The following is a 23597-nucleotide window of genomic DNA, read 5'->3' as shown; positions in this document are numbered from 1 at the left end:
AGACATCTGGAGGGCAAAGGTCAGGAGCTGCATCTTCAGGAAGGAACTGAGAGGCATTAATCCTGATCAGGTTCCTTCAGATGCAGCAGCTTTAAACCACAGAACATCAGAGACATTATGGATAGAAAAACAGAAGTAAATATCCAACCAAAACTCAGAAACTTTGAGATTCATCTCAGAAATCTTCTAGAAAACTTTTGGATGTGTTTCATAATCATTCCACCCTACAAAAAATATTAATATGACATTTTAATGCTATATTACTCTTAAAATAACATCTAAACTGTTCAAACATAAAGATAAATAACAATTTTAAACTATAATCATGTGATATTTTATAATAAATAAAATGTTAAAGTGAAAATGATAAAAATCGGCCATATTAAGTCAGATAACTGAATAAATAAATATACATTGAACAAATAAAAAAATAGGAAAATAAAACTTGTTTCAAAAATACAGAAATCTGGATTTTTCTATTGTTAATAATTAAAATATATGATGAATAAAATATTCTTTTGTACTACATTTTCATTTTGAACAGTTTTATATGTAAAATTCAGAATTATATCCATTGTAAAAATGTTTGTTTAACTTTTACATATAAAATATGTTTTTACTCTTCATTATCTTTTATAAATTAATTCCTTTTTTCTAATTAATTTACACCATCAAACCTCTGAGGTCTGAAGGAAAACAAGCAGCCTGTTTGGTTAATTGTTCATTTATTAAATAATTTCAAGCAGGATATCATAAAAATGTGACGACTGCAGACGCTGCTCGCTACCCTGATGGCGACGCTTTGAACCGAGACGAGTTTCTGTCCAGAACTTGATAGAAAACATTAAACTTTGATGAATGATTACAAACTCTACAGATTATTGTCGTCGTCTTCCTTTAACACACACACTCAGCCACACACACACTCACCCCCGCACGCCGTCACACACCCAGTCACACACCCAGTCACACACACACTGGTTATGTTAGCTACAGGGATAGATTTGTCATTGACGTCACGCTCTAAAAAAACTAAATAGACAAATTTCATATATTAAATGTTGAAAATCCTTCATGAAATAGCTTGAAATGTACACTCTCCAGTGGCTTGTAAAATATACAGAAAGGTACAAAACTCCTCGCGGTTTCCTGCTACACAGACGAGGTTCTGCTCCGGTCCGGTCCGGTCCGCTAAGGCCACACCTCCATCACAACATCATAAATTATAAATTACCAACAATTTCCTCTTTTTGTGACTTTGTTCTGTCATCCTTGGTGTCAGCTTCGGTCCTTTGAAAGCACACGAACCCCAAAGTTTCCAGATTTCTCGTCTTTATTGCCTCCTGAACGCCGCCCCCCCCTGCGTTCCCCTCTGGGCTCGCCTCCGTCCTCTCACTGGTTCTTCAGGGCGTTGATGTGAGCGCAGATCTTGAGGGCCGGACCCAGTTTGATGTTCATGCTGGTCATCAGGTGATCCTCGGTCAGCAGCAGCAGAGCCTGGCCGTCGATCTCCTGCAGCCTGAAGGCCTCGGCCACGTCGCCGCAGCCTGACGGAGCAACACACACACACCATGAGCGGAAAGTAAGTACACCCGCTTATTTACATCTAACCTAATGCAAACTGCTGAGAAGATGTATGGAAAACTGACTTAGTTCCTTGGTAAAGGTTAAAGGTCAGGAAAGAAGCCTCTAAAACAAGATGGCAGCAGGACTAAGATAAGTAAAATAGTTTTTTGAAGAGATGAGACCAAAGTGAAATGTTTGGAGATTCTGGTCGGCACCAACACAGGAAATCAGCAGGAACAAACACGGTGGTGGAGGCATGATGCTGTGGGAACACCAACAAAATAGAGTGAACCGAAGTTATCGCTGCTAATGACGGCTCATTTTTATTACAATGTATTTGTTTTTGTTTTATTTTTAATTTTTTCTCTGACATTTTACGTTAGAACTAAACAAATATTTAATTTAGTTTTATATGTGAAGATGAAGATGATGATAAGTTTTCTCTGAAGAACAGACGGGCGTGTCGTCAGTTTGTAAGATGATCTCAGCCTCTCTGTTTGCAACGTTAACGGTTTCTGATTAACGCTGATATTCTGTGTAACCGGAGCGCCGAGGAGAAAACGAATCTGTTTGCTGATCAGAACCTGGAGACGGTTGGAGGCGTCAGAGTTTTTCTCCCCTCAGGGTTTTTCCTTCACCTCCAGATGTTTCTCCGGTTGCTCAACGACCGTTTGTGGTTAGAGAGAAGTTGCTTCAGCCTGCTGATGGTTTCTGTGATTTGCGAAACGTTTAATTGGATGATTGGATCCAGGAAAACCGAGTCGCCGTCGTCTGCTGATGTTCGGGTGTAAATCACGCCGCTGGTTCCAGAGCGGCGGAGAGCGACTCTGGGCTTTTCATTTAGATTAGATTTATTTCATTGTGACAATTAGTTTTAATTAGTTTTTAGAGTGTGTTTGCTCATTTTTATTAGTTAAATATTTTCTATTTTTAATTAGTTCTAGTCGTAGTTTCAGTTTTTTTCATACTTTGGTTAACTTTTAGGTCCAAAATCAGTCGATGAATATTCATTGATTGGGTGACGAGGACTCAGCATAAGACAGCATTCTCAAAAAATGTATTAAATTATTGCTGAACGACCAGCTGACTGGTATTTTCTTACAACTTTTTGCAGACCGGCGTAAATGGAGCGCCGTAATTTACCGACAGCTGACGTAAACTGCTGCTTGTATTGGAAAAAAAAGAATCAATTTCACTTCAGTTGGAAAGATTCATTAACAGATTCAAAAACAGAGGATATTAAGTCTATCATTTCAGCATGTGTTGGTTTTATAGAGGTATCAGTAAGTTATAGTTTTTCTCATTAATTACCATTTTTATTTATTTCAGTTAACAAAAATGTTTATTTCAATTAAAGTTTTTGTTATTTCATTAGTTTAGTTAGCTATAGTTATGTTGCAACATCCTGTTCCAGCTTCCTGCTGCTAACAATCACTAGTGTTGGGTTACCTGTACATAATGCACTAAATCTTCAATACACACCTGATATTTAGAAGAAAAAACGACTCACTGCTTTGCTACTAACTGTTACCATTATGACAACTAGATAACAAGGTCAGGAACATTTCATAATAAACAACAAGTAGTGAGGGAGAGGGAAGTAGGCTAGTTATGCTAGCTTGACTATGATAACCGTAACATGTAGATGTGCTGCAGAATTTGGTGTTTCTGTTCAGTTAAAAATAAAAGTGACCCATCCACCAACTCTGACAGATCATCAGCAGCAGATGTTTAAATTAGCTAATTCACCACTGCTGGGTTCAGAAAATCACAAAATAAACATCAAGCCTGAAAACATGAAACTGTTACTGACTCAATGTTCTGTTCTTTGTGTGAACAGAACATTGTTCAGAAAAATGTTTTTTGTGATTTTTTTGTCCCACAAAAATCAACCAAAAATCAGGATTTTGGTTGTTGAATCCTGAAACGTTAGCGTCACAGAGAGCGATGAAGAAGAATAAACTGGTTTTCAGTTATTCTTTAAATGTTTTCCTGTTATTTTTAACCTTGCTGTGGCGCCCTGCACTGAATCAATAATACTTACATCTCAAAGTTTGTTAATCTTATTGTTCTCCTGCGGGTTAATGGGAAATAAAAGAATAGCGCTATTGCTCTCTGGCGTTGCGCGACATTTCCGGATGTAAACAATAACATCCACCTGTCCTGCGGGCGGAGACTCACCCGGCAGCGTGTGGATGAAGGCCGTCACCTCCTCCACGCTCCACTGGGCCGGGGCGGGCCGGAACGTGGTGGTCGGGGTCGAGGCCGTGACGGCCGGTGCCGACGCCCTGCGCGCGCGCCGCGCCGCCCGCCGCTCCATCCTGGCTGCCATGGCAACAGCAGGATCCTCCTCTCCTCCGTCGTCGTCGTCGTCCTCCGCCTCCCCAAAGCCGTGCGGGGACGCCCCCAGGTCGTCGTCTTCCTCCTCGGCCTTCTGCTCCGCCGCCGCCGCCGCCGGCTTCTCCTTCCCGTCTTTCTCGCGGCGCCCGGCGCTCCAGAGGTCCCGGGGCTGCGGGGGGACAGGAGGCGGGACAAGAGGACCGGTGAGAGACGGACGAGTCCACACGTTATTAAATCTCTGATTTAAATCTTTTAACAAACATTTTTAGAGGAGAAATAGTGACATGGTTTATAATTACTGTGGAAAAGAAAATGAGAATTAAACCATAAACACAAAAATCTATACTTTTCCAATTTTTGAAATAACTTTTTATTTGGAACTTTATAACTTATCTTTTGCATTATTATAATGTGATATTATAGACTCAACTATTACAACTTTCCTTTACATTTCAACAGATGTTTAGTCATTTATCTTTTATAAATTATTTGTTGTTTTGTGTTAAAAGTGAAGGAAAAAATAGACAAATGAAAATGTTCTGATACAAACATGGGAAAATCATTTTCAGTCATTTCTATAGCAAGATTTTATATTTTCACTTTTGTACAAAACATTACAGAGATTTTGCATGTTTCTTTTAAGTGTTTATCTGAGACTGAACTGTCTTTAAAGTTGAAAAAAGTTTTAAAGAAATTTGTAAGACCAGTACAGTCGCTGTCATTGCGCCGTAAACCACCAGAGGGCGCAAACTTCCCATCTTTCCTCCGTCTACAGGCTGGACAGAGTCAAGCGCTCAGTACAAACTGTGGACTGGACCTCAGTGGGTGATGTGAGTATCTGAACAAAGATTAATCTATGATCTAAACAGAAAAATTGTGAAAATTGAATAATTTCATGTCAGACTGATTATTATGTGTCCTGGTTTTGTGACAGTAGGATCCCAACCCCCAAAGGTTTCTCTGCTTTTCCTCGTTTCGATTTTAGTATTTTTCATGTAGGTGTGTTGTCATGTCAGAGTGGAGGCTGGATGCAGGTTCCTACCAGGCGCAGCAGCAGAGGTTTCCCCGGTACCGACTCGGCCCGGTTCAGAGCGGGTCGGGGCCTCTCGGACCGGCTGCCGGCGCTCAGGGCCCTCAGGCGCTTCGTCAGCCGGACATTGAAACTGAAAGAGAAAGCCAGAGGCGCGGTGAGGGACGAGTCGCTCTGCTGCTCTGATTCAGGCTCAGATCTGGATTGTTTGCCTCGGCTCTGGTACCACAGAACCACAGAACCGCATCCTGCCAGCGCCGCCACCGCCGCAGCAGATGAGGCTGCAGCACGACCTCTGCAGCCAAGGTCAGAACTCACTTCGTTTAAGATTTACAGTTTTTAAAAAATGTGACTGACGTCATGTTTTTAATGAATGGAAACAGGTTTGTTATATTCAGCTAAAACGCACAAAATAACAAAACATGAAATTGAGAAAACATTTTCATTAACTTAAGTAAATAAAAATGGTAAATAAAACTGCAGTAACTTTTATAAAAAATACTTTTTGTACATGTTTGTTGAAATGGTCACTATGTCGTTAAAATATGAGACAGAAAATCATTGAAAAAACGGAACTCCTTCCATTTCTTCCAATGCTAATTAGAAACAACCAATCAGAGTCAGGGGGCGGGTCTTAGCGCTGACAATCATTTCCTCTCGTTTAGCCCCTGACCAGGTCAATCCTGGTAAAACTTGGTCCAAAACAACAGAAAACAATCAATGATTCCAAAACGCTGTCTGTCTGGAGACAGAAAATTATTTTGTTAAGTTTTGCTGCCCTGAAATGGACCAAGAACTGGACTGATCTGGTTCTGCTCTGAAGACAGAGGAAGCCGTTCTCACCCGCGCGCGCAGGAAGTGGAGCAGAACCGTTTGGAGCGCATGAAGTTGTGCGCGTGGCCTCGCTTCCCGCAGAACTGACAGTGCAGCACCGTCCGGTCTCTGTGGCCCGACTCTGAGGGAACACAACAAACACGCCCAGGGTGAGCCCGGTTCCGCCCGACCTGCAGAACGCGGTTCCGTCCAGCCTTACTGTTCCCCAGGTCGCCGGTGTCTCCGCCGTCCTCTTCCTCCGAGTCTGTGGACGGCTCCGTCGGCTTCACAGGTTCTGATGCGGGCAGCGCCGGCCTCCCGTTGGTCCCGTTCACCTCCTGGGGTTTGGGCACCTGCTCCGGTACCAGCAGGGAGGAGCGGTTCACCTGGACCACAGAACCAGGATCAGGTTAATATTCAGCATTTATTGTTCCTGAAGAAACGAACCGAAGAAATTATGGCTGAACTTTAGAGATGGAAACTTTTCTGGATAAAAGTTTAGGTTCTAAATCAAACATTTTAGGTTTTATACTGAAATATTTCACTAAATAAAAAATACAGCAGATTTATGAAAACATCTGGTTATTTTTTCTCCAATAAAAAAATTAAATACCAGCTCTATGACTGTAAAAAATAAATGTTTTACTTTAGGGAATTTTTTCCATTTATGAAATGAGTCTTAAAATGTAAATTTACAACAAGGAGTTATATTTACTGAGCAAAAAATAATGAAAAAGAAATCAACTAAAATGTAATTTTTAAAATTTAAATAAAAAAATATGATAATTAATGGAATATAAAAATGTAAAGGACACAAAACCAACAAAAACATTAGACTTTAATTGGTTTAGTGGACTTTAACTATACCCTTGTTATATAAAGGCTTTCTAAGTAGAAAGCAGATGTTTAGGGAAGATCCGTTTCTTTGGGTTCTTACAGGAAATGGCTGCAGACCCTCCTGGATGACGAATCCCTCCACCAGGTGAGTCAGAACCTGTCGCCCCTCAGGCCACGCCTTCATCTCCCAGGGGCCGCCCAGCGATTGGCTCTCAGACTCATCGCCTGATTGGTAAACGGGTTCGGCCTCGGCTTCTGTCGCATGCTGGGAATCCGATGGCGTTTTGTCAGCCTTCGCCGCCTCGTGCTGCGGCGGCAGGCTGAGGTCGGTGGGGTGGGCGGGCTGAGCGGGGAGCAGGGGGGGAGGGTTCTCTGATGAGGAGGCGATGAAGGGGGAGGAGGGAGGAGACTGGGAGGAGAGGCTGGACAACGCTGGGAGGGAAAGAAACGGAAATCTGGTCAATCTGCACAGTCACAGCGAAGAACGAACAAAACTAGAACATCCTGAGGTTTGAGAGCAATGAGACGGGAAATTCATGGAATGAAATGAGGGAAACCTGAATGTTTTCAAAGATAAAACTGGATGTTAAAAAAGGACCTAAATCTTAAATAAAACGCTGAGTCACTCGTTTCTATGGTGATTCCCTCCTTTCTGGGGCGCAATGGGTGGAGCACACAGTCCCACTGTGCAACGCATGTAAACTATATCATAAAACTAAACGTGGAAGGAAGTCTGATGGCCACATGCAGTTTTATGTCTGAAGTGTTTTATGGAGGATTTATGACAATAGTTACAATGGAAGTTATAGGAAGTCGGGTTTGTTTTCTACACTCTGGATTAATTCAACGGAAAACTGTAAGTCCTACAGCAGTGGGAGGCACATCGTGTGAAAGTAGAAAGAAATGCCTACATTTAGATGTATAAACTGTATATATAGAGAAGAGACTGTGGGCATTGATGTAGTTTAAAGAAAAAAACTCAGTTCAAATGGGTGAGTGACTGACAGCTGAACTTTCCATAAAATCTAAAATAAATCCTAAAACTACAAATGAGTAAAAATAATAAGATATCAAAATGGTAACTCATATAAAGTCTAACTTTACTTGACCAGTTTGAACTTAAAAGTTGTTTCTACTGTAAACAAAGACTCGGCTACGGAGCTCCAGAGAGGGCAACATTTTACAACTTTTTTGACAAATTATAATCAGATATTTTCATCAAGAAGCAGGAAACTGAAAAATGTGATGGGAACAGAAGAACGGGCAGAATTATCGTTACAGGAACTATTTATGAACCAAATATAAGCGAAAAGATTAGGTCAAATTTATGTTGCAGAAAAAACCATCACAGTTCTCCAAATGTAATTTTTCTCTATACTAGTTTGACTCATCTGGTTTGTTCTGCATATTTAGAGGAACTGAAACAAATATGTAGCTAGGATTCATTTTGATACCTCCGGTTTCTGGCTTTTGTCTCCCTTTTGTTTGGTAATACTAGGAAGCATCTGACTCTCCTGCCACAGAAAGCTGACGGCTACAGAGACCATGGAGATTAAAGGTAGTATAATCTGATTTAATCCAGTCCAGTCCGTCTGTCTTTAAAGTCCGATTTGTTTGGTGAATGTTAATCAAACTCTGGTCCGCCTACAGACCTCGGGTTTGGTTTTGTTGAAGTGAACTCTGGTTCAATTTGAATGCATATGTGAATGCTAAGCGGACCAGAAACCGCTCCTAAAGAAGGAAGTGGACTACAGCGCAGGACGAAATGAGTCGTCCTTTGGTCTTTAGCCAAACAGAAATCCTCCAGCCGCTAAAATCTGACCCGCTCAATTTGTGTTTCCATTTTGTAAAGAAGGAAGATGCACTCAGTATTTTCTGGGGTTTTTGTGTCATTTCCTCCAGTGGTTTTTGGTGCAGCGCCCCCACAGGCCAGGAGGGGAACCGGCTGCTCAAAGGGCTTGAATCTTTTGACGCAGTGCAATGTGAAACCGAACCACGAACCGAGTCCACCGGACTTTGAAAACACCCTGATTTACTAGGATTATATTTGCTGCTATTAGATTTCTGAAGGATTTTGGTTCCGGTTTGGCGACCAGAATCGGACCCGGTCTGATCCAGTAATGGAGTAGAATAAATGAGCAGAACGTTTTGTGTTGGGAGATACCTGACTGATTGTCGGACTGGGTCGACATGTTCTCACAGAAGTCCTCCTGGTTGGACTGAAGGTCCCGTTGAGGTTCTGGCAGCCTCTGGCTTTGGACCTCAGGAACCGGTCCTGTTGCTGGTGATTGGGCCAGAACTGGTCCTGTTACTGGTTTATGGGTCAGAACTAATCCTTTCATTGGCATTTGGGTTGAAACTAGTTCTGTTACTGGAGATTTAACTGGAACAGTTCCTGATACTGGTTTATGGGTCAGAACCAGTTCTGTTACTGGTGTTTGGGTTGAAACTAGTCCTGTTGCAGGAGCTTTAACTGGAATTGGTCCAGTAACTGGTTTATGAGTCAGAACTAGTTCTGTTACAGGACATTTAACTGGAACTGGTCCTGTTACTGGTTTACGGGTCAGAACTAGCTCTGTTACTGGTGTTTGGGTTGAAATCAGTTCTGTTGCAGGAGCTTTAACTGGGACTGGTCCTGTTACTGGAGTTTGGACTGAAACTGGTCCTGTTTCTTGAGTTTTGGTTGAAGCTGGTCCTGTTGCCGGTGTTTTGACTGGAACTGGTCCAGTTACTGGAGTTTGGACTGGAACTGGTCCAGTTACTGGAGTTTGGACTGGAACTGGTCCAGTTACTGGAGTTTGGACTGAAACTGGTCCAGTTACTGGAGTTTGAACTGGAACTGGTCCAGTTACTGGAGTTTTAGTCGAAACCTGTCCTTTTACTGACATTTTAACATCAGCTGGTCCTGGTACTGGTGTTACTGGTTCTGCTACTGAAGGTTGGGTTGCAGCCGGTCCTTTTACTGGTGCTAGTCCTGTTACCAGTGTTTTAGTGGAAACCAGTCCTTTTACTGGAGTTTTAACAGGAACTGGACCTGTTACCGGAACCTTAACAGGAAGTGGACCTGTTACTGGAACCTTAACAGGAAGTGAACCTGTTACTGGAGGTGTAACAGGAAGTGGACCTGTTATCGGAACCTTAACAGGAAGTGGACCTGTTACCGGAACCTTAACAGGAAGTGAACCTGTTACTGGAGGTGTAACAGGAAGTGGACCTGTTACCGGAACCTTAACAGGAAGTGAACCTGTTATTGGAGGTGTAACAGGAAGTGGACCTGTTATCGGAACCTTAACAGGAAGTGGACCTGTTACCGGAACCTTAACAGGAAGTGGACCTGTTACCGGAACCTTAACAGGAAGTGGACCTGTTACTGGTTTTTCACCTGGAACGGATTCTGTTACTGGATTCTGGACTGAAACTGTTGCTTTTAATGGAGTTTTTACTGGTGCTGGATTGAGATCCAGTTTGGGTTTTGATCCCTTGCTTGAGTCTTTAACGGGGTCCGGATGTGGAGCCGGTTCTGTGTTCTGGTTGGTCTGGCGGTCTGATGTATCCGTGGGAGAATCTCCTCCTTCGTCCTCCACCTCCTCATGTTTCCTTTTCCTTCCTGTTTGTCTCCTCTCTCTGTCTCTCTGGTCTTCTTCCTTTACCTCCATCTGATCCGATTCAGGTTCCTGCTCCGTGTCAGTGAGCTTCTCCTGCTTTATCGTCTCTGTTTGGACATTTTTCTCCACCTGGAGGTCTTTACCGGCGCTCCGTTCCTCTCTGATTTCTGGTCTCACTCCTCTGCTTATGGCTCCTTTATCTTCACTCTCCTTCTGCTCTCTCTTCTTGGTCAGAGTTTGTGTGTGAGATTGAGCAGAAGGCAAAGCAGAGGGGCTCAAAGGAAGAGGATTCAAGTCGTCCTTGTTTGCGGTCTTCTTTGATTGGCTGGAACGCTCAGGCAGCTCGGCGGGCTTGGACTGCGCCGCAGGGTGGACGTACGTTCCCGCCTGTGGCTGCTGACTGGAGGAAAGGGCGATCATCTGTAGCTGCCTCGCTGCAGACGGTGAGCGCTCAAAGTGGTTGGAGGAAGATAACAGGCTGTGTTGGGACGGGCTTGGACCCAGAACGGTTTGAGTTAACGGAGAGCTCTTTAGCCCAGTCAGCTGCTTACTGACAGATGTGACCTGACTGGAGGGAGCCGCAGCGATGGGGTGGAGGGATTGTCGAGGGGTTGTTGCTCTGTGACTGCTGGGAGAGTGAAGCCTGGGTCGAAGAGGGACGGCCCGGACCGGAGAGTAGAGAGCTGGAAGAAGCAAAGAGAAGGAAATCATGGAAACATGAACATTTTAAACAAGGCATGATTTAGACTTGGAGCTTACTGTGAGTATGGAGGTTCGTTTTCTGACTTATTAATTCATGATTCTCCAGAAAACGTAAAACCTAAAAACCTCTTTCATTCAGGATAAAGACCCAGCTATGATGTAAGAATATAAGAAGTCTGTGTGCGGTCGTTCAAGAGTCTTGATGAGGTCTTTGTGAAGTCCTGATGAAGTTTTGGCAAGTACAGGCCATCTACTGTTGATAAGGGTCACTGGGTCTCAGTGAGGTCTTGGTAAAGTCCCAGTGAGGTTCAATGAAGTGTTCGGGGGATTTTCAATGAATTTCATTGTTAGGTTGTGGAGTTTTGTTTTTTTGGGGGGGAGTTTTCTCCGAAGAGTTTTTGCGGCGCTAGTGGCTCGTATTTTTTCGACAGTAGACAGACAGGAAGGAGGGTGAGGAGAGGGGGGAAGACATGCGGCAAAGGTCGTCGAGACCGGAAGTCGAACCCTCGACGTCCGCGTCGAGGACTAAGGCCTCCAAACGTGGGGCGTGCTAACCCGCTGCACCACCACAGCACGCCCCATGTTGTGGAGATTTTAAGCAACTTACACAGTGAGATGGTTTTATTTTTATTTAATAATAATAATGATGAGGATAATTTCTAAATAAAATGATATTGTGTAATCCAATCATATAATGTTGCACTCTATAATAATATAAAACAAATACTGTAAATATATTCAAAGTGTGATAACAGAATTATTACTATTAGATGTTATTATAGTTTATGTAAATGGACCAAACATAAAGTAAATCATGTATTTTATAAGAAACATGAGGCCGTACTTGGAGGCAGAACGGAACGATGGCGGCCGGGCGCGGTCGGGCTCTCGGTTGCCGTGGCGCTGGGCTGCGGTCGCGGCCTGAGCGGGGGGAAGACGGGGGCGCCGGGCCGAGAGAGGGGTGGCGGCGCCGAGGAGGAAGGCTTCAGCCGCAGGGACGGGGGGATGGTGAGGGTCCCAGGGGGAGGAGGCCTCAAGGTGAGGCTCTGGAGCTGCAGGCGAACCGGGAGAGAAATGATGGTTAGGGACGGACCGCTGCTTAGCAACGGTTACCGGGCAGCCTTACAACTGAAGCTGCTGCTAGTCAAAGGAAAGCATAAAGATCCAGCAGGCTCACCTGGGCGGAGGCGGGGCTAGAGGAGGGGACGGAGGAGGAAGAGGAGGAGGAGGAAGAGGGCGGCTGTGCAGGTCGCATAGCAGACGTAAGAATGAGCTGCGAGGAAATCCGAGAAGGCAGAAGAAAAGGAGGAGGAAATAAAGGGAGGAGCAGGAAGGCAGAGCTGAGCAACAGTGAAAAATAAAATCATTTCCTCTCAGTTTAATCTGCAGCAAGTTATTAAAAAAATTTTTTTGAGATTAATCTCAGAAACTTTCTAGAACTTTTATGAAGTTAATCTCTAAATTTCTGAGTATTTTCTAGCAAATTTTACACTTTTCAAACTCAGAAATTTACACGTTTTTTCAAGAAGATGTTTTAGATTAATGTCAAAATGTTTGAGTTTTTTGGCTGAAATGTTTTCCAGTTCTGAGCTGCTATGGACCTAAAATGGTTTAATCATTTTCTTAGAAACTGCAGAATATACCAATCTTAAAATCCCACTGGCATCAACCAACTGTTATTTATTTATTGTTAACATAAACTTTACTTGCATCTGTTGAATAATTTAACAAAAGGAAAGACATCACTGCCGAAAATGTGTGGTCAGACCAGGCCAGTAAAAATTTTATGGATCCAGAGCTAAAAAGAAAAGAAAATCTTAATCTCATCTTAAAAATGTGTGTGTGTGTGTGTGTGTGTGTGTGTGTGTGTGTGTGTGTGTGTGTGTGTGTGTGTGTGTGTGTGTGTGTGTGTGTGTGTGTGTGTGTGTGTGTGTGTGTGTGTGTGTGTGTGCGGGTGTGTGTGTGTGTGTGTGTGTGTGTGTGTGTGTGTGTGTGTGTGTGTGTGTGTGTGTGTTTACCATCTGAGCTCTCAGCAGCACCTGGTCCTGCCCCGACCCTTTGAGGCCTTTCCCCAGGAGCAAAGTCTGCTGGGAAACCCTCTGCCTGAGAGGTGAGGCGATCTGATTGGCTCGTGCCAGACCAGGTGTGCCCACAGGGTGAGGCTGTTGCGCCTGGAACAAAGACAGAGAACGAGATTAAAGCAGAAAACGTAGAAAAAACATGATTTTCTGTTGCATTTTAGTGAGAATTGAGACATTTAGAGGATTGATGTTCATTAAAAACGGCTGAATCATCAGTTCTGCTGTGAATCATGGAGTTTCCTGGACAAACCCAAAGCTAACTGACCGCCAGCTGCTGCTCACTTTTACCCAACTTCTTTGTTTCACTGCAAAACTTTTTAAAACACTAGAAACAATCAACTTCCCGTCATAGAAACACAAAGAAAACAGCAAACTGAAGATTTTAACCGATTCAGGGTTTAAATCAGTGGTTCTTAAAGTCCGGATCGGGTCGCTGTGAACTTCCAATATGAATCATATCAGAAATAAATAAATTTAGTAACATGGATTTAATCCAGAAAATGTATTTTTTAAGAGACTTTCTAAAAACCAGAAGCTGCTGACTCCTGACGCCGTTTTGTTTCTGCTGCCTGAAGCCGTTTGGTAACGAGTCACGATGTTGTAATTATATTAATAACCCGATGAGCCACTGCTGTTCCTGATTACTGATGTTTGATCTTAGCATGAATATATGCCAACTTCGTTATAAAAATATAGATACTTTGTACTAAACATTTTCCATTGTAAGAAAATTATGGCAGTAATAATTTTGCCCTGATTGCAACTGGGATGCATTTGAGAGCCATTTGAAATGATTTTTTCTGTAAAATGCCTTGACAAAACCTCTGTTATGAATTAGTGTGATATAAATAAACTGAATAACTGTTCAAAAGTAAAAAAAGCTAAGAATAAAAATCAATTGTTTCTGCTTTTGAAAAGATTTCCAGATATGAACGTCTTTTCCGTCGGTGCTTCTCTCACATTTCAGCTGCATTTTGTCTGGCAGAGTAAAAACTAAATGTGAAGCTGTGAGATAAAAGCAAACGGAGGAAACCTCAGAGAGCCGCCGCTCTGACCCGGCGCCTGAACGCATCACTTCCTGGTCTGCAGCCAGGATTCAGACTGCAGAGACATGAAAGTCAGGCGGCTCATTCTGCAGGACAGAAACGGGTTTACAGCTGAAATCCTGTAAAATCTCTGATATTTAGGGAAATGATGCAGATGCGTTTAACCGTGATTTTGACACAATTTAGGATTTTCTTTTTATGTCGATTGAATTTTGACTGATATTTTGAAATTAAATTAAAAAGATAAATGAAACATTTTCTAAAAGCGTAAAAACAGAAGCTAAGAACTTTTTACTTCTCAAGTCAAATTCATGGTGATAATCAGCTCTGGTTAAATTTAGGGAACTTTCTTTATATTTACATATTTATTATGAACATTTATTAACATCTGCATATTTAGCTTGTTTGGACAAATTAAAATCAGGTTCTGTGATATTATCTGTTTCTGTTCACATGAACCAAACTTTCTGCCACTTTTATGATAGAAATGTGAGGAAAATAAATGATTATGCTTTACAAACGTGATACTTTTTGATTTTTCTATCTTCATTTTTGCAATAGGAAGTCATATAATTGTTTATTATTATATCAGTTGTGATGTTTTCACATTTTCTCTCTTTGTTCTCTCATATGTTTCATGATGCTGCCAACATTTTAAATAATCATCAGAGTGAGCATCTTCCTGCAGAGAGGATCCAACAGGCTGAAGGTGCAAAAGGTGAAATATTGAAAAGTAAAATATTGAAAAGTGAAATATTGAAAAGTAAAATATTGAAAAGTGAAATATTGAAAAGTAAAATATTGAAATTGAAATATTGAAAAGTGAAACCTGCCTTTGAAACACTGATGTTGCACCAGTTTTACTGACGATCACATTTTACTAAGAGCATCACTGGTAACTATGGAAACACCAAATAAACCAAATAAACTGCAGTTACAAAGCAGATATGATCTAATGTTTTATATTTGAAATGCAGTTATGGTTTAATACAATTTAACAGCTTTTCAAAATGTTTTTAAAGCTTTAAATAACAGAAAATAAAACCTGGACAAACCAGAGATAATCAGCTGTTTATCTCTAAATTTAACATAAACTTATAACTAAATATAAACTATTGAGGCTTAAATATTTTAATTCTTCATTTTTCTTTGCTGAAGATTTTTTTCTGTTTGAATTCATGTTCTGTTTGTCAAAAACCCAAATCCTCCCCTGGTGGAAAACGTCTCGCTTTGATTTCCTTTGGGTCAGAAACTGAAAAAATGTTTTAATTTTTTATGTAAAGAAAAATAAAAACAGAGTCGGACCATCAAACGGCACCGGCCCAAAGAACCAGGAACAGATGAAAAGATGATATTTGGTTTCATTAATAAAATGAATTGATCTCTATTTCATTTAGACAGACTGTGTGAGTCGACTCCATCTATTAATACTCTGAATAATAAAATAACCTTTATTTTCTTATTTAAAAAGGGATTTATTTATTTATTTGCTTCTTTTAATGCAATAATATTGAACAAAAGGATTATGTTGGTAAATGAAAAATCACCAGAACTTCACAATTCTTTGTTTAAAATAAAAAATAATTGATTAATCTGCAGAATAATAAATTAATAAATGTTTATTGTGTTGTTTGAAAAGGAATTGAATTATCATTTTATTTGGATCTTTTAAAGTGTTTCTAATATTGTCTAAAAGCTCCATTAGTGCTTAAATGAAAAATCTGAAGAATGAGATTATTTTTATTGGATTAATCATCAGAATAATTGATGAATTAATTGATAACTGAATTAGCTGCTGCTCACTCTGCTTCTTTTTTTCAGAAACTTTCAGGAAACCAAAACTTGACAGAAGCAGCAAAAACTGAATATTAGTTTAAACTTTAACTCTGAACCAGGCGGGTTCCTCGGCTCTTCACCTTTTTTAATCTAGAACATTCCTTCACAGCGTCTCCTCCTCCTCCTGGACTCACCTGGCGGCCAGGTGGGCTGGCCGGGGTGTGAAACGGCGTGATGGGCGGGGAGGTGGGCCCCCCCCGGGCGTTCCCGTTGGTCAGGCCGCTGGACGTCTTGGTGGAGGTCGTGGTGCTGCCGTGTGTCGCGGCCGACGAAGACGAGGCCACGGGTGAAGCTGCGGTCGCCGTGACAACAGAGGAGGAGGAAGGAGACGCCCTGGAGGCCGGGGAGGGCAGGAGGGAGCGGGAGTAGGTGCGCAGCGTGGGGGCCGCCGTGGAGGTGAGTTTAGGCGGAGCCGGGATGAGGGTGTGAGGGGACGAGGCCCCGCCCCCCGCCGCCGCCGCCTTCGGCCCTTGGGCCAAGGAGACGGAGGGGGCAGGGGTCAGCGGCGGAGGAGGGGAGGCGGTGGTGGGAGTCAGTGTGGGGGCGGGGGAGTCCAGGAGCATGGGGTTGGGGATGAGCCGAGGGGGGGTCGGGGTGGTGGGGGTGGAGGGGGCGGGGCCATTGGCGGCCTGTTCTGATTGGCTCTGCTGAACCAGCTCCTTGTCCATCATTCAACGCTGAAACAAACTGAGACAAACAGAAACACGTTTTAGCCAAACTGGGAACTGCTAGCTAGCATGTTAGCTGCGCTAACCCTGAAACGCTAATCATAAACGTCAGATTCACACCTCACTTTCTGACCTTCACTTATATAAGACTCCAGAAAAAATTATTTAGGGGAAGCTAACTGCGCTAAAGGTCTTTAAAGAAAGCAAAATGCTAAAGCGCTAAAGAAAATGTTAGCTCCGCTATTAGCGCAGCAGTGGACGTGTGGCCACCACTAATCTACAGACTATTAGTTTGTCTTTTCACTCCTGAGAATCAGGGAATAAAACAACTAATAAATAAGTTGCTGGTTGTCCGAACCAAAAGGTCTAAACAAAGTAAGTACACCCCGTCGTCCAGTGAACTGATTTAAAACTAAAGGTGGGACTCGATTAAAATGTTTAATCAACTTCTGTATTAATCACATTTGAATTGAAAACTATATATTCACAAAAATAAACTTTTCCAATTCAAAAACCTTTTTTATGTTAAATTATTCAATAAATAAACTTATGAGCTCAACAACAAAGATGTTTATATTTTACAGATGGTTGAAACAATCAGATTGATTCAGTTTTATTCTATCTGTTCATCTTTCCAGAGTTTCAGAAACTTCTGATCACTCATGGAGCTTCTTTAGAAATGAGGACTGCGGACGCTGATATTAGCGTTAGCTGCTATATGTTTAGCATTGAGATGCTACTTTAGGCTTTGCTGATAGGCTAGCTGCTTTTAGCACAACTTCAACTCAACAATATCCTTTTCCAGCGTCCAATCAGATGGTTCAGAGGCAGAAATGAACCGAGAGAAGACTCTTCCATCGCTGCTGTTTGCGGATGTGCATCAGATTTAGAAGCGTACCAGAAACATGTAAATACTAAGGTTCCAGCCTGTACAGAAAAATGAAAATAATTGCATTAAAATGTTAAAACATTAGAACTGATGTAAATAGGGAGTCAGAATTAATGCATTACGGTCCTGGCCTTATTTATAACTCTTCCAGGATTGATTAGCAGCAGCAGTTGCTGATGTGTTAACATATGTTGCTCCAGATCAGACATCAATGATCTGTTACTGCAGCTCCTTCCTTCCTGCAGGTTGTTTATTTTTCACCACATATGTGATTTTCTGTTGGTTACCATCTGATTTAATGTATTTTTGTCATAAATCGTAGTAAAAACATGATCTAAATGGACCCAAATAAAACCACCTGACTTGCTGTGACTGTGTCACTGCTATTCTGGTGAGAGGACATTTTTTACAGCGTGGGGTTAACCGCTCCTCTGCTGCGACCCAGAACGTTTACACTGACGGTGTCGGGTGTCACCAAGCCGACCGTACCGACGCCGTACCTCGCTGTTTACATATTTAATCTGTCGCTGTCTGGCCAAAAGAAAAACTGGCTTCCCTCATTCAAAAAAAAAAGCCGCCTTAAATTCCAGACCACCTTAAAATATTGGTAGAACGTAAACTGAGTTTCTGCATTATGAGAGATTGGTGAACTTTTTTATTTATTATTTATATTATGTCTTCTGGCCAGATCAAAATTTTTAATATAAATTTTAAATCCATTTCTGTTTATTTATAAATAATTCACTGATTACTTTCATATTTCTATGTTTGTTAATCATGTTTCTATGCAAAGAGGCTGAAATTAAAGTTGAAATTCTGCAACAATTCCTCTTACAAAGAGTTTGAAACATCAACATGTGAAAAGCTCAGATCTTTCTGCTGATATTGGGATTATTTTTGTCTGAAATGCAAAATGTTTATTTTATTTTTTGTACAGTTTTGGCTTAATTGCTGCTCTGAATATGTTGTTTTTTAGAGTCTGTATTCTCCAGTTAATGATTAATTGATTACTAAATTAGTTGACGATTATCTGAATAATCGATTCATCATGATTAATCGTTTAAATCGTTGTGCAGCTGAAACATTTGAAGCCTGATTGATCATCATCTCTGATGCATTTATTTCCTCTTGGTCCAGATCAGGAGTTTAGGATGTGAAGCGAAGTTTTGTGTTACACAAACATAAAACTCTGTAACTGCAGAGTTTTACCAGGAGGAGGAAAGATGGGAGAATCGGCTCTTTCTCTTAGTTTGGTTTGATTCCTGTTTGGTTTCTTTCGCCTGGTTCTGAGCGTCTGGATCCACTTAAACCCAGATGACCTCATTTGTCTCATTTTTAATCTCCAAACAGCCGAACTCTCCAGTATCTACTGTATCCTCTCAGCTCCTGAACCCAGCAGCTTATTCACCAACTTTATTGCTTTTAGAGACAATTTTAACATCTGGAACCTTTGAAGCACAATAATTCTTGATCCTTGAGAGTTTTATGCATTTCCACCTTCAGTTGTGTTCGAGTTTTAGCTCAGCCTAGCTGGACTCATCTCTATGACCCAGGAGTTGTGATGCTGCAGGTATGAAACAGTTAGCGGTTAGCGCTGAGGCACAGATGAAAGCCGTGATAGTGAACCGCCTGAGTTCGAGTCTGAGCTCAAACAGCCGAGGAGCTGGACCAAACTGAACAGGAAACACCCACTGGTGCATATCACCTCTGCTCCTTTTATTTTATTGCTGTTGTTTTGACATGTGGTATTGGCAGAGTTGTTCAACAGCTCATTAAAGTAGCACGAATGAGCTAACACCACTAGCTCATTAATGGTGTTAATCTGTTCCTGAACTTTGAATCAAACATGGGATTTTATGACAATTTCCAACTGATTAGAGCTAAAAACGCTGACGATCAACACGTTTCTCTGAAAGGAGAAGTCTCTGAAGCAGTTGTAACACCTCTCTGTCACCTGTCTATCAGTGAAGCTTTTACCACTTCCTGTTCTCCGGCCTGGCTCTGCTCTGATGTGTTGCTGCAACAAGTTGCAACACGTTGATTCAGCAGGTTTTTGTTAAAAATAGATCAATATCTATCTATCTATCTATCTATCTATCTATCTATCTATCTATCTATCTATCTATCTATCTATCTATCTATCTATCTATCTATCTATCTATCTATCTATCTATCTATCTCCTTCATCACAACAAAATGGACCAGCACCAAAAAAACCTCCAATATATTTTCACATAATTCAATTCCGATTTCTCACAGAAACCTTTTTGTTGTTGTTATTGTACTAATTAAATGCGACCCCAATCGGTCTTCTGTGTGAACGCTGACGTCACACAGCGGCGCTTTGTTTACGGAAGTAATAACGGACGCCGCCATCTTTGGATCGATTTTAATATTCGTTCAATAAACACAAGATCAAAACAAGAAGAAGGAGGCGGATGAAAACAAAGCACAACTACATTTATGGCCCTTAGTGGAGAATTAACTGCGGCTTCTGTCAGTTGACGTCACGTTGCGTCAACAGCTACCCTACTGCGCATGTCTTAATGAAAGGTTTTTAATTCAACCTTTATGTAACCAGATAAAAACCCACTGAGACCAGTATCGCTTTCACTGGAGGGACCTGGCCAAGAAAGGCAGCAGCACGTCACAATAAACAGAAATAACAAAAATACATCAACAGAAATGTGACGATGAAGGGCAGCTGGAAAACTCATTAAAAAAAACTGGAAATTTACGATTTAAAATGGTTGTCTGCAGAAGAATTCCCTATTTTACCTATTAAACTATTTACATTTAGGAAAATAAATGTCAACTTGCCGCCAGATCAAGTTGACGCAACTCCCGCACAGCTTTGCGGCATCTGAAGATGTCAGAGGTTTTATTTTTCAACCTGCTGCATTTTAGTTCCAGATTTTGGCTGCAGCTTCATCTTCATTCTTCATTTCCCGCTGATTGTGACCAAAACATGGGAACAAATGGTTTGTTGTGTTTGTCCGCTGCACAAGAATTCTGTTCTTCTCTTTTAATTTTCTTATGAAAACTTATATTAAAGAGCTCTTGCTCATCGTGGATGTTTGTCTTGTTCAGAGAATAAAACCGTTTATTGTGAAAAACGTTCGGCGCCATTTTCTCTGAAACTCACCGGACTGTGAGGAGGCTGGGTCACTAATATCATCATTACGCTGCGACGACCATCTCTTGTGGCTGCTGCTAAAATGCTAGCTAATGTTAATGAATGTGGGTAACCATGGCAACCACAGGCCGTTTGCGGGTCGGTTGCTGCGCATCCGCTGTGTTTATAAACAAACATCCCTCCAGAAGTTCATAAATCTAATTAATAAATGATTTTTTACCTCCAGATTTACGTGTCTGATTTCTTTTAGTGCAGAATTATGACGCTTTCGTCACGTCAGTGACGTCAAACGTTTGATAAAATGCGACATGAAACGATCGGATATGATTCAGTTGAACATGTGGAAAGAACCCGGATGGGATTTTTGGGATGTGAAAAGATCGGAACTGGACCCATCTAAATATTTGGGGTTAAAACATTTTTAATAAAATCTAAATGATTTGCGCTGCGGATCAGTTCACCTTCATTCAAACAATAATTCAATACTTATTGTTTATTGTAAAACCAATGTGTTCATCCTGCTGTTATTCTGCATGTTGTCATCAAACATGTTAAAGTTTTCAACACATCCACATTCTGTACATTTATTAAAAAAGAACAAACAAACCAGCTGCACCGCGTTATGACATAATATATTTCTGATAACTGCACATTGTTTTATATTATCTCGGTGTTTTATTATTTTTTTTATATATTTCCAATAATCTTGCAGTTATATTTTCATGCTTCTACTGTGTCTATTTCTACTCTGTTTTTCTGCAGTTTGGATTTATTCCTAACTGAAGAACTAAATCCCTGAAAATATTCCCATAAATTGGACATATTTTGCTTTCCAATGTCACATTAATGCCTATAATTTGTGATTTTGTGAGGAATTGGTGAACAGGTGAAACCTGTGGTGGCCCAGCTCGCTGCAGACCCCGCTAAAATCCCCATATGGGTGAAAACTCGGGTTCGGGTCCAAATGAGCAATATGCTCAGCCTGGGCTCCGTTCGGTCCAGCCCCGTCCCCAGGCAGACAGGTGCCGCTCCAGATGCTGACATCTGGCCCCGCAGCCCCGCTTCCACGCACGCTGGTGACAGTTAGGCCGGAGAGCATGCATGTGACTGCCAGAAAAAGACCGAAAAAAAGATGGAGCCAGGCCTTCACGGCGCTGAGTCTGACGCCGGAGCCGTCCGGCGCTCTGCGTAACGCGCTCCGCTCACCTACCTGCGGAAAACGGCGTCGTGGCGCAGCTTATCCCCGCAGCTCTCCATCAGAAGCGGAGCGCATGTTGATCAAACCCGCGGCTGTTATCTGATGAACGGCTCTCCGCTGCCTCGGCTGGATCCGATGGGCGTGTATGAAGCTTCACTTCCTCGTCTGACAGCGCAGGGGCCGCCGCGAACAGCGCGTCAGTCTTCCGCAGACAATACCGTCCCCGAAGCGCCGCGGAGGGCCGATGCTTCCGCGGCCCCTGCACCCACACAGGGGGGGCCAAGTTCAAGCGCGGTCCGGGCCCGGTGGTGCTGTCTGTGTGCGTGTGAGCGTGCGTGGCGCACTCTGTTTATGGTTTCATCACAGCCCCGGTTCGTTCCCCGCGGAGCGGTCCGTGACTCTGGCCTCCAGATAGGGGGTTCGGGGGGGGGCCCGCGGGTCTCCGGGGAACCAGCAGCAGTCTCACCTGCCGGGGTCTGCGGCTGGAAACGAGCCCGGCTGGGGGCCACCGATAGCGGCTGCGAGGGCCTGCTCAGTCCGCTGCTGGTGGAGGCGGCGGTGTGCTGAGGGAGAGCGGAGAGACAGCACCACATAGAGCCCAGGAGGACCGGAACACGCTGCTGCTGCTGCTGCTGGACCTGCAGGAGGACAGCCGAACTACAGCCGAACAGCTGGACCAGAGTCACTCAGCACAGCCAGAACCCGAACCACAGAGTCAGAGCGGGAACAACCTGTTAATGCATGAGTAGTAAACAGTTAAAGGGCCAGTACCAGGTGTTTTCCAGCCACATGTGCTTTTATAGAACAATTAGGTTCTATGAAACCAGTAAAATGCTGCATGCAACTAAAAAGATTTTTTAATTTAACGCATTGAAATTAGGTCTCTGTCTCTTTAAAAACTCCTGCTCTCTCTGAAGCTCCGCCTCCTGGAAATCATCCCAACATGGCTCCTCTAGTAACCCTTCAATCAATCAATCAATCAATCAATCAATCAATCAATCAATCAATCAATCAATCAATCAATCAATCAATCAATCAATCAATCAATCAATCAATCAATTTAAATTGTATGGCTCATTTTCAGCAGCCTGGCATTTCAAAGTGATTTACATCAAAACAACCGTTTAAGGTTTTTAGCAGCGTTTCACTGAGCCGCAGCTCCAGCTGTTCTCCAGGTGTTTGCTAATTTCGCCCTGCTAGTCTGAAGGAGCTGCGGGGGCCGAAGCCATCTGTGGCCCTTGGAATATTTTTCTGTGGCCCTGAGCTGCAGCAGCTGCAGGTGGAGCTGATACAAATAAACGCTTCTTATTTTTCTTCATCAACAGAAAATGTTCAGTTCAACACAAATATCTTTTCTTTTATGAGCCACATTATTTTATTTGACTGTTTACTTTGACTGGGCCACAAACATCCAACCTTTAACTTAGCAGTAAAATATTTCTGGAATCAGGAAGTTTAGAAGAAACTTCTTGTTTTTGTTGCTTAGACTAAAAACATTTTCTGAACCAACGAAGAAGAAAACATTCAAACTATTTTTTTTAACTTAACACTTTTGTTTTATTGACAAAAATATCTGAGACCGTTTTCAACATTTACAATAAATGTTTAGTTTTTTGTTTGTTTTATGAAAATACTGCATGTTTAAATAACAAAAATAAAAGATTTACTGTAAAATTATTTACTTTTTAATTATTTCTGATGGAAAAAACCTGGTAATTTTTTAAGTTCTGAACTTTTCTCTGGACTTTTGCTGCTTTTCCGTTCAGTTTTAGTTTCCAGAACATTTTCAGATGAAAGTTTTATTATGAATGAATTGAATTGATCTAACAGAACAGCAGTCTGTGGATGTG

At 42.1% G+C, this 23597-nt stretch overlaps 1 protein-coding gene across 6 annotated transcripts; it reads right to left on the bottom strand.

Moving 5' to 3' along the window:
• Positions 1-708: 708 nt before the first annotated feature.
• Positions 709-21849, bottom strand: phc3 (polyhomeotic homolog 3). 6 transcript variants are annotated; one of them, XM_023326136.1, is made up of 13 exons: positions 21760-21849; positions 15991-16543; positions 12912-13064; positions 12071-12166; positions 11738-11945; positions 9741-10874; positions 8751-9710; positions 6687-7018; positions 5970-6135; positions 5780-5891; positions 4949-5069; positions 3748-4075; positions 709-1547 (listed from the first exon to the last, which is right to left on the bottom strand). In XM_023326136.1, exons 2-13 carry the CDS (start codon positions 16525-16527, stop codon positions 1393-1395), a joined length of 4302 nt encoding a protein of 1433 aa, XP_023181904.1. In that variant the 5' UTR covers positions 16528-16543; positions 21760-21849; the 3' UTR covers positions 709-1392. The 6 variants fall into 6 exon arrangements, with proteins under 6 accessions (XP_023181904.1, XP_023181906.1, XP_023181902.1 ...); XM_023326138.1 differs by having other exon boundaries at positions 8751-9620; XM_023326134.1 differs by having other exon boundaries at positions 8751-9740; positions 9771-10874.
• Between the last annotated feature and the right edge of the window lie 1748 nt (positions 21850-23597).

The sequence above is a fragment of the Xiphophorus maculatus genome, chromosome 21 (assembly GCF_002775205.1).
Source record: "Xiphophorus maculatus strain JP 163 A chromosome 21, X_maculatus-5.0-male, whole genome shotgun sequence".
NCBI lineage: Eukaryota > Metazoa > Chordata > Actinopteri > Cyprinodontiformes > Poeciliidae > Xiphophorus > Xiphophorus maculatus.
Note: the sequence above shows the minus strand (reverse complement) of the source record. Positions and strands in the feature narration are given on the sequence as shown.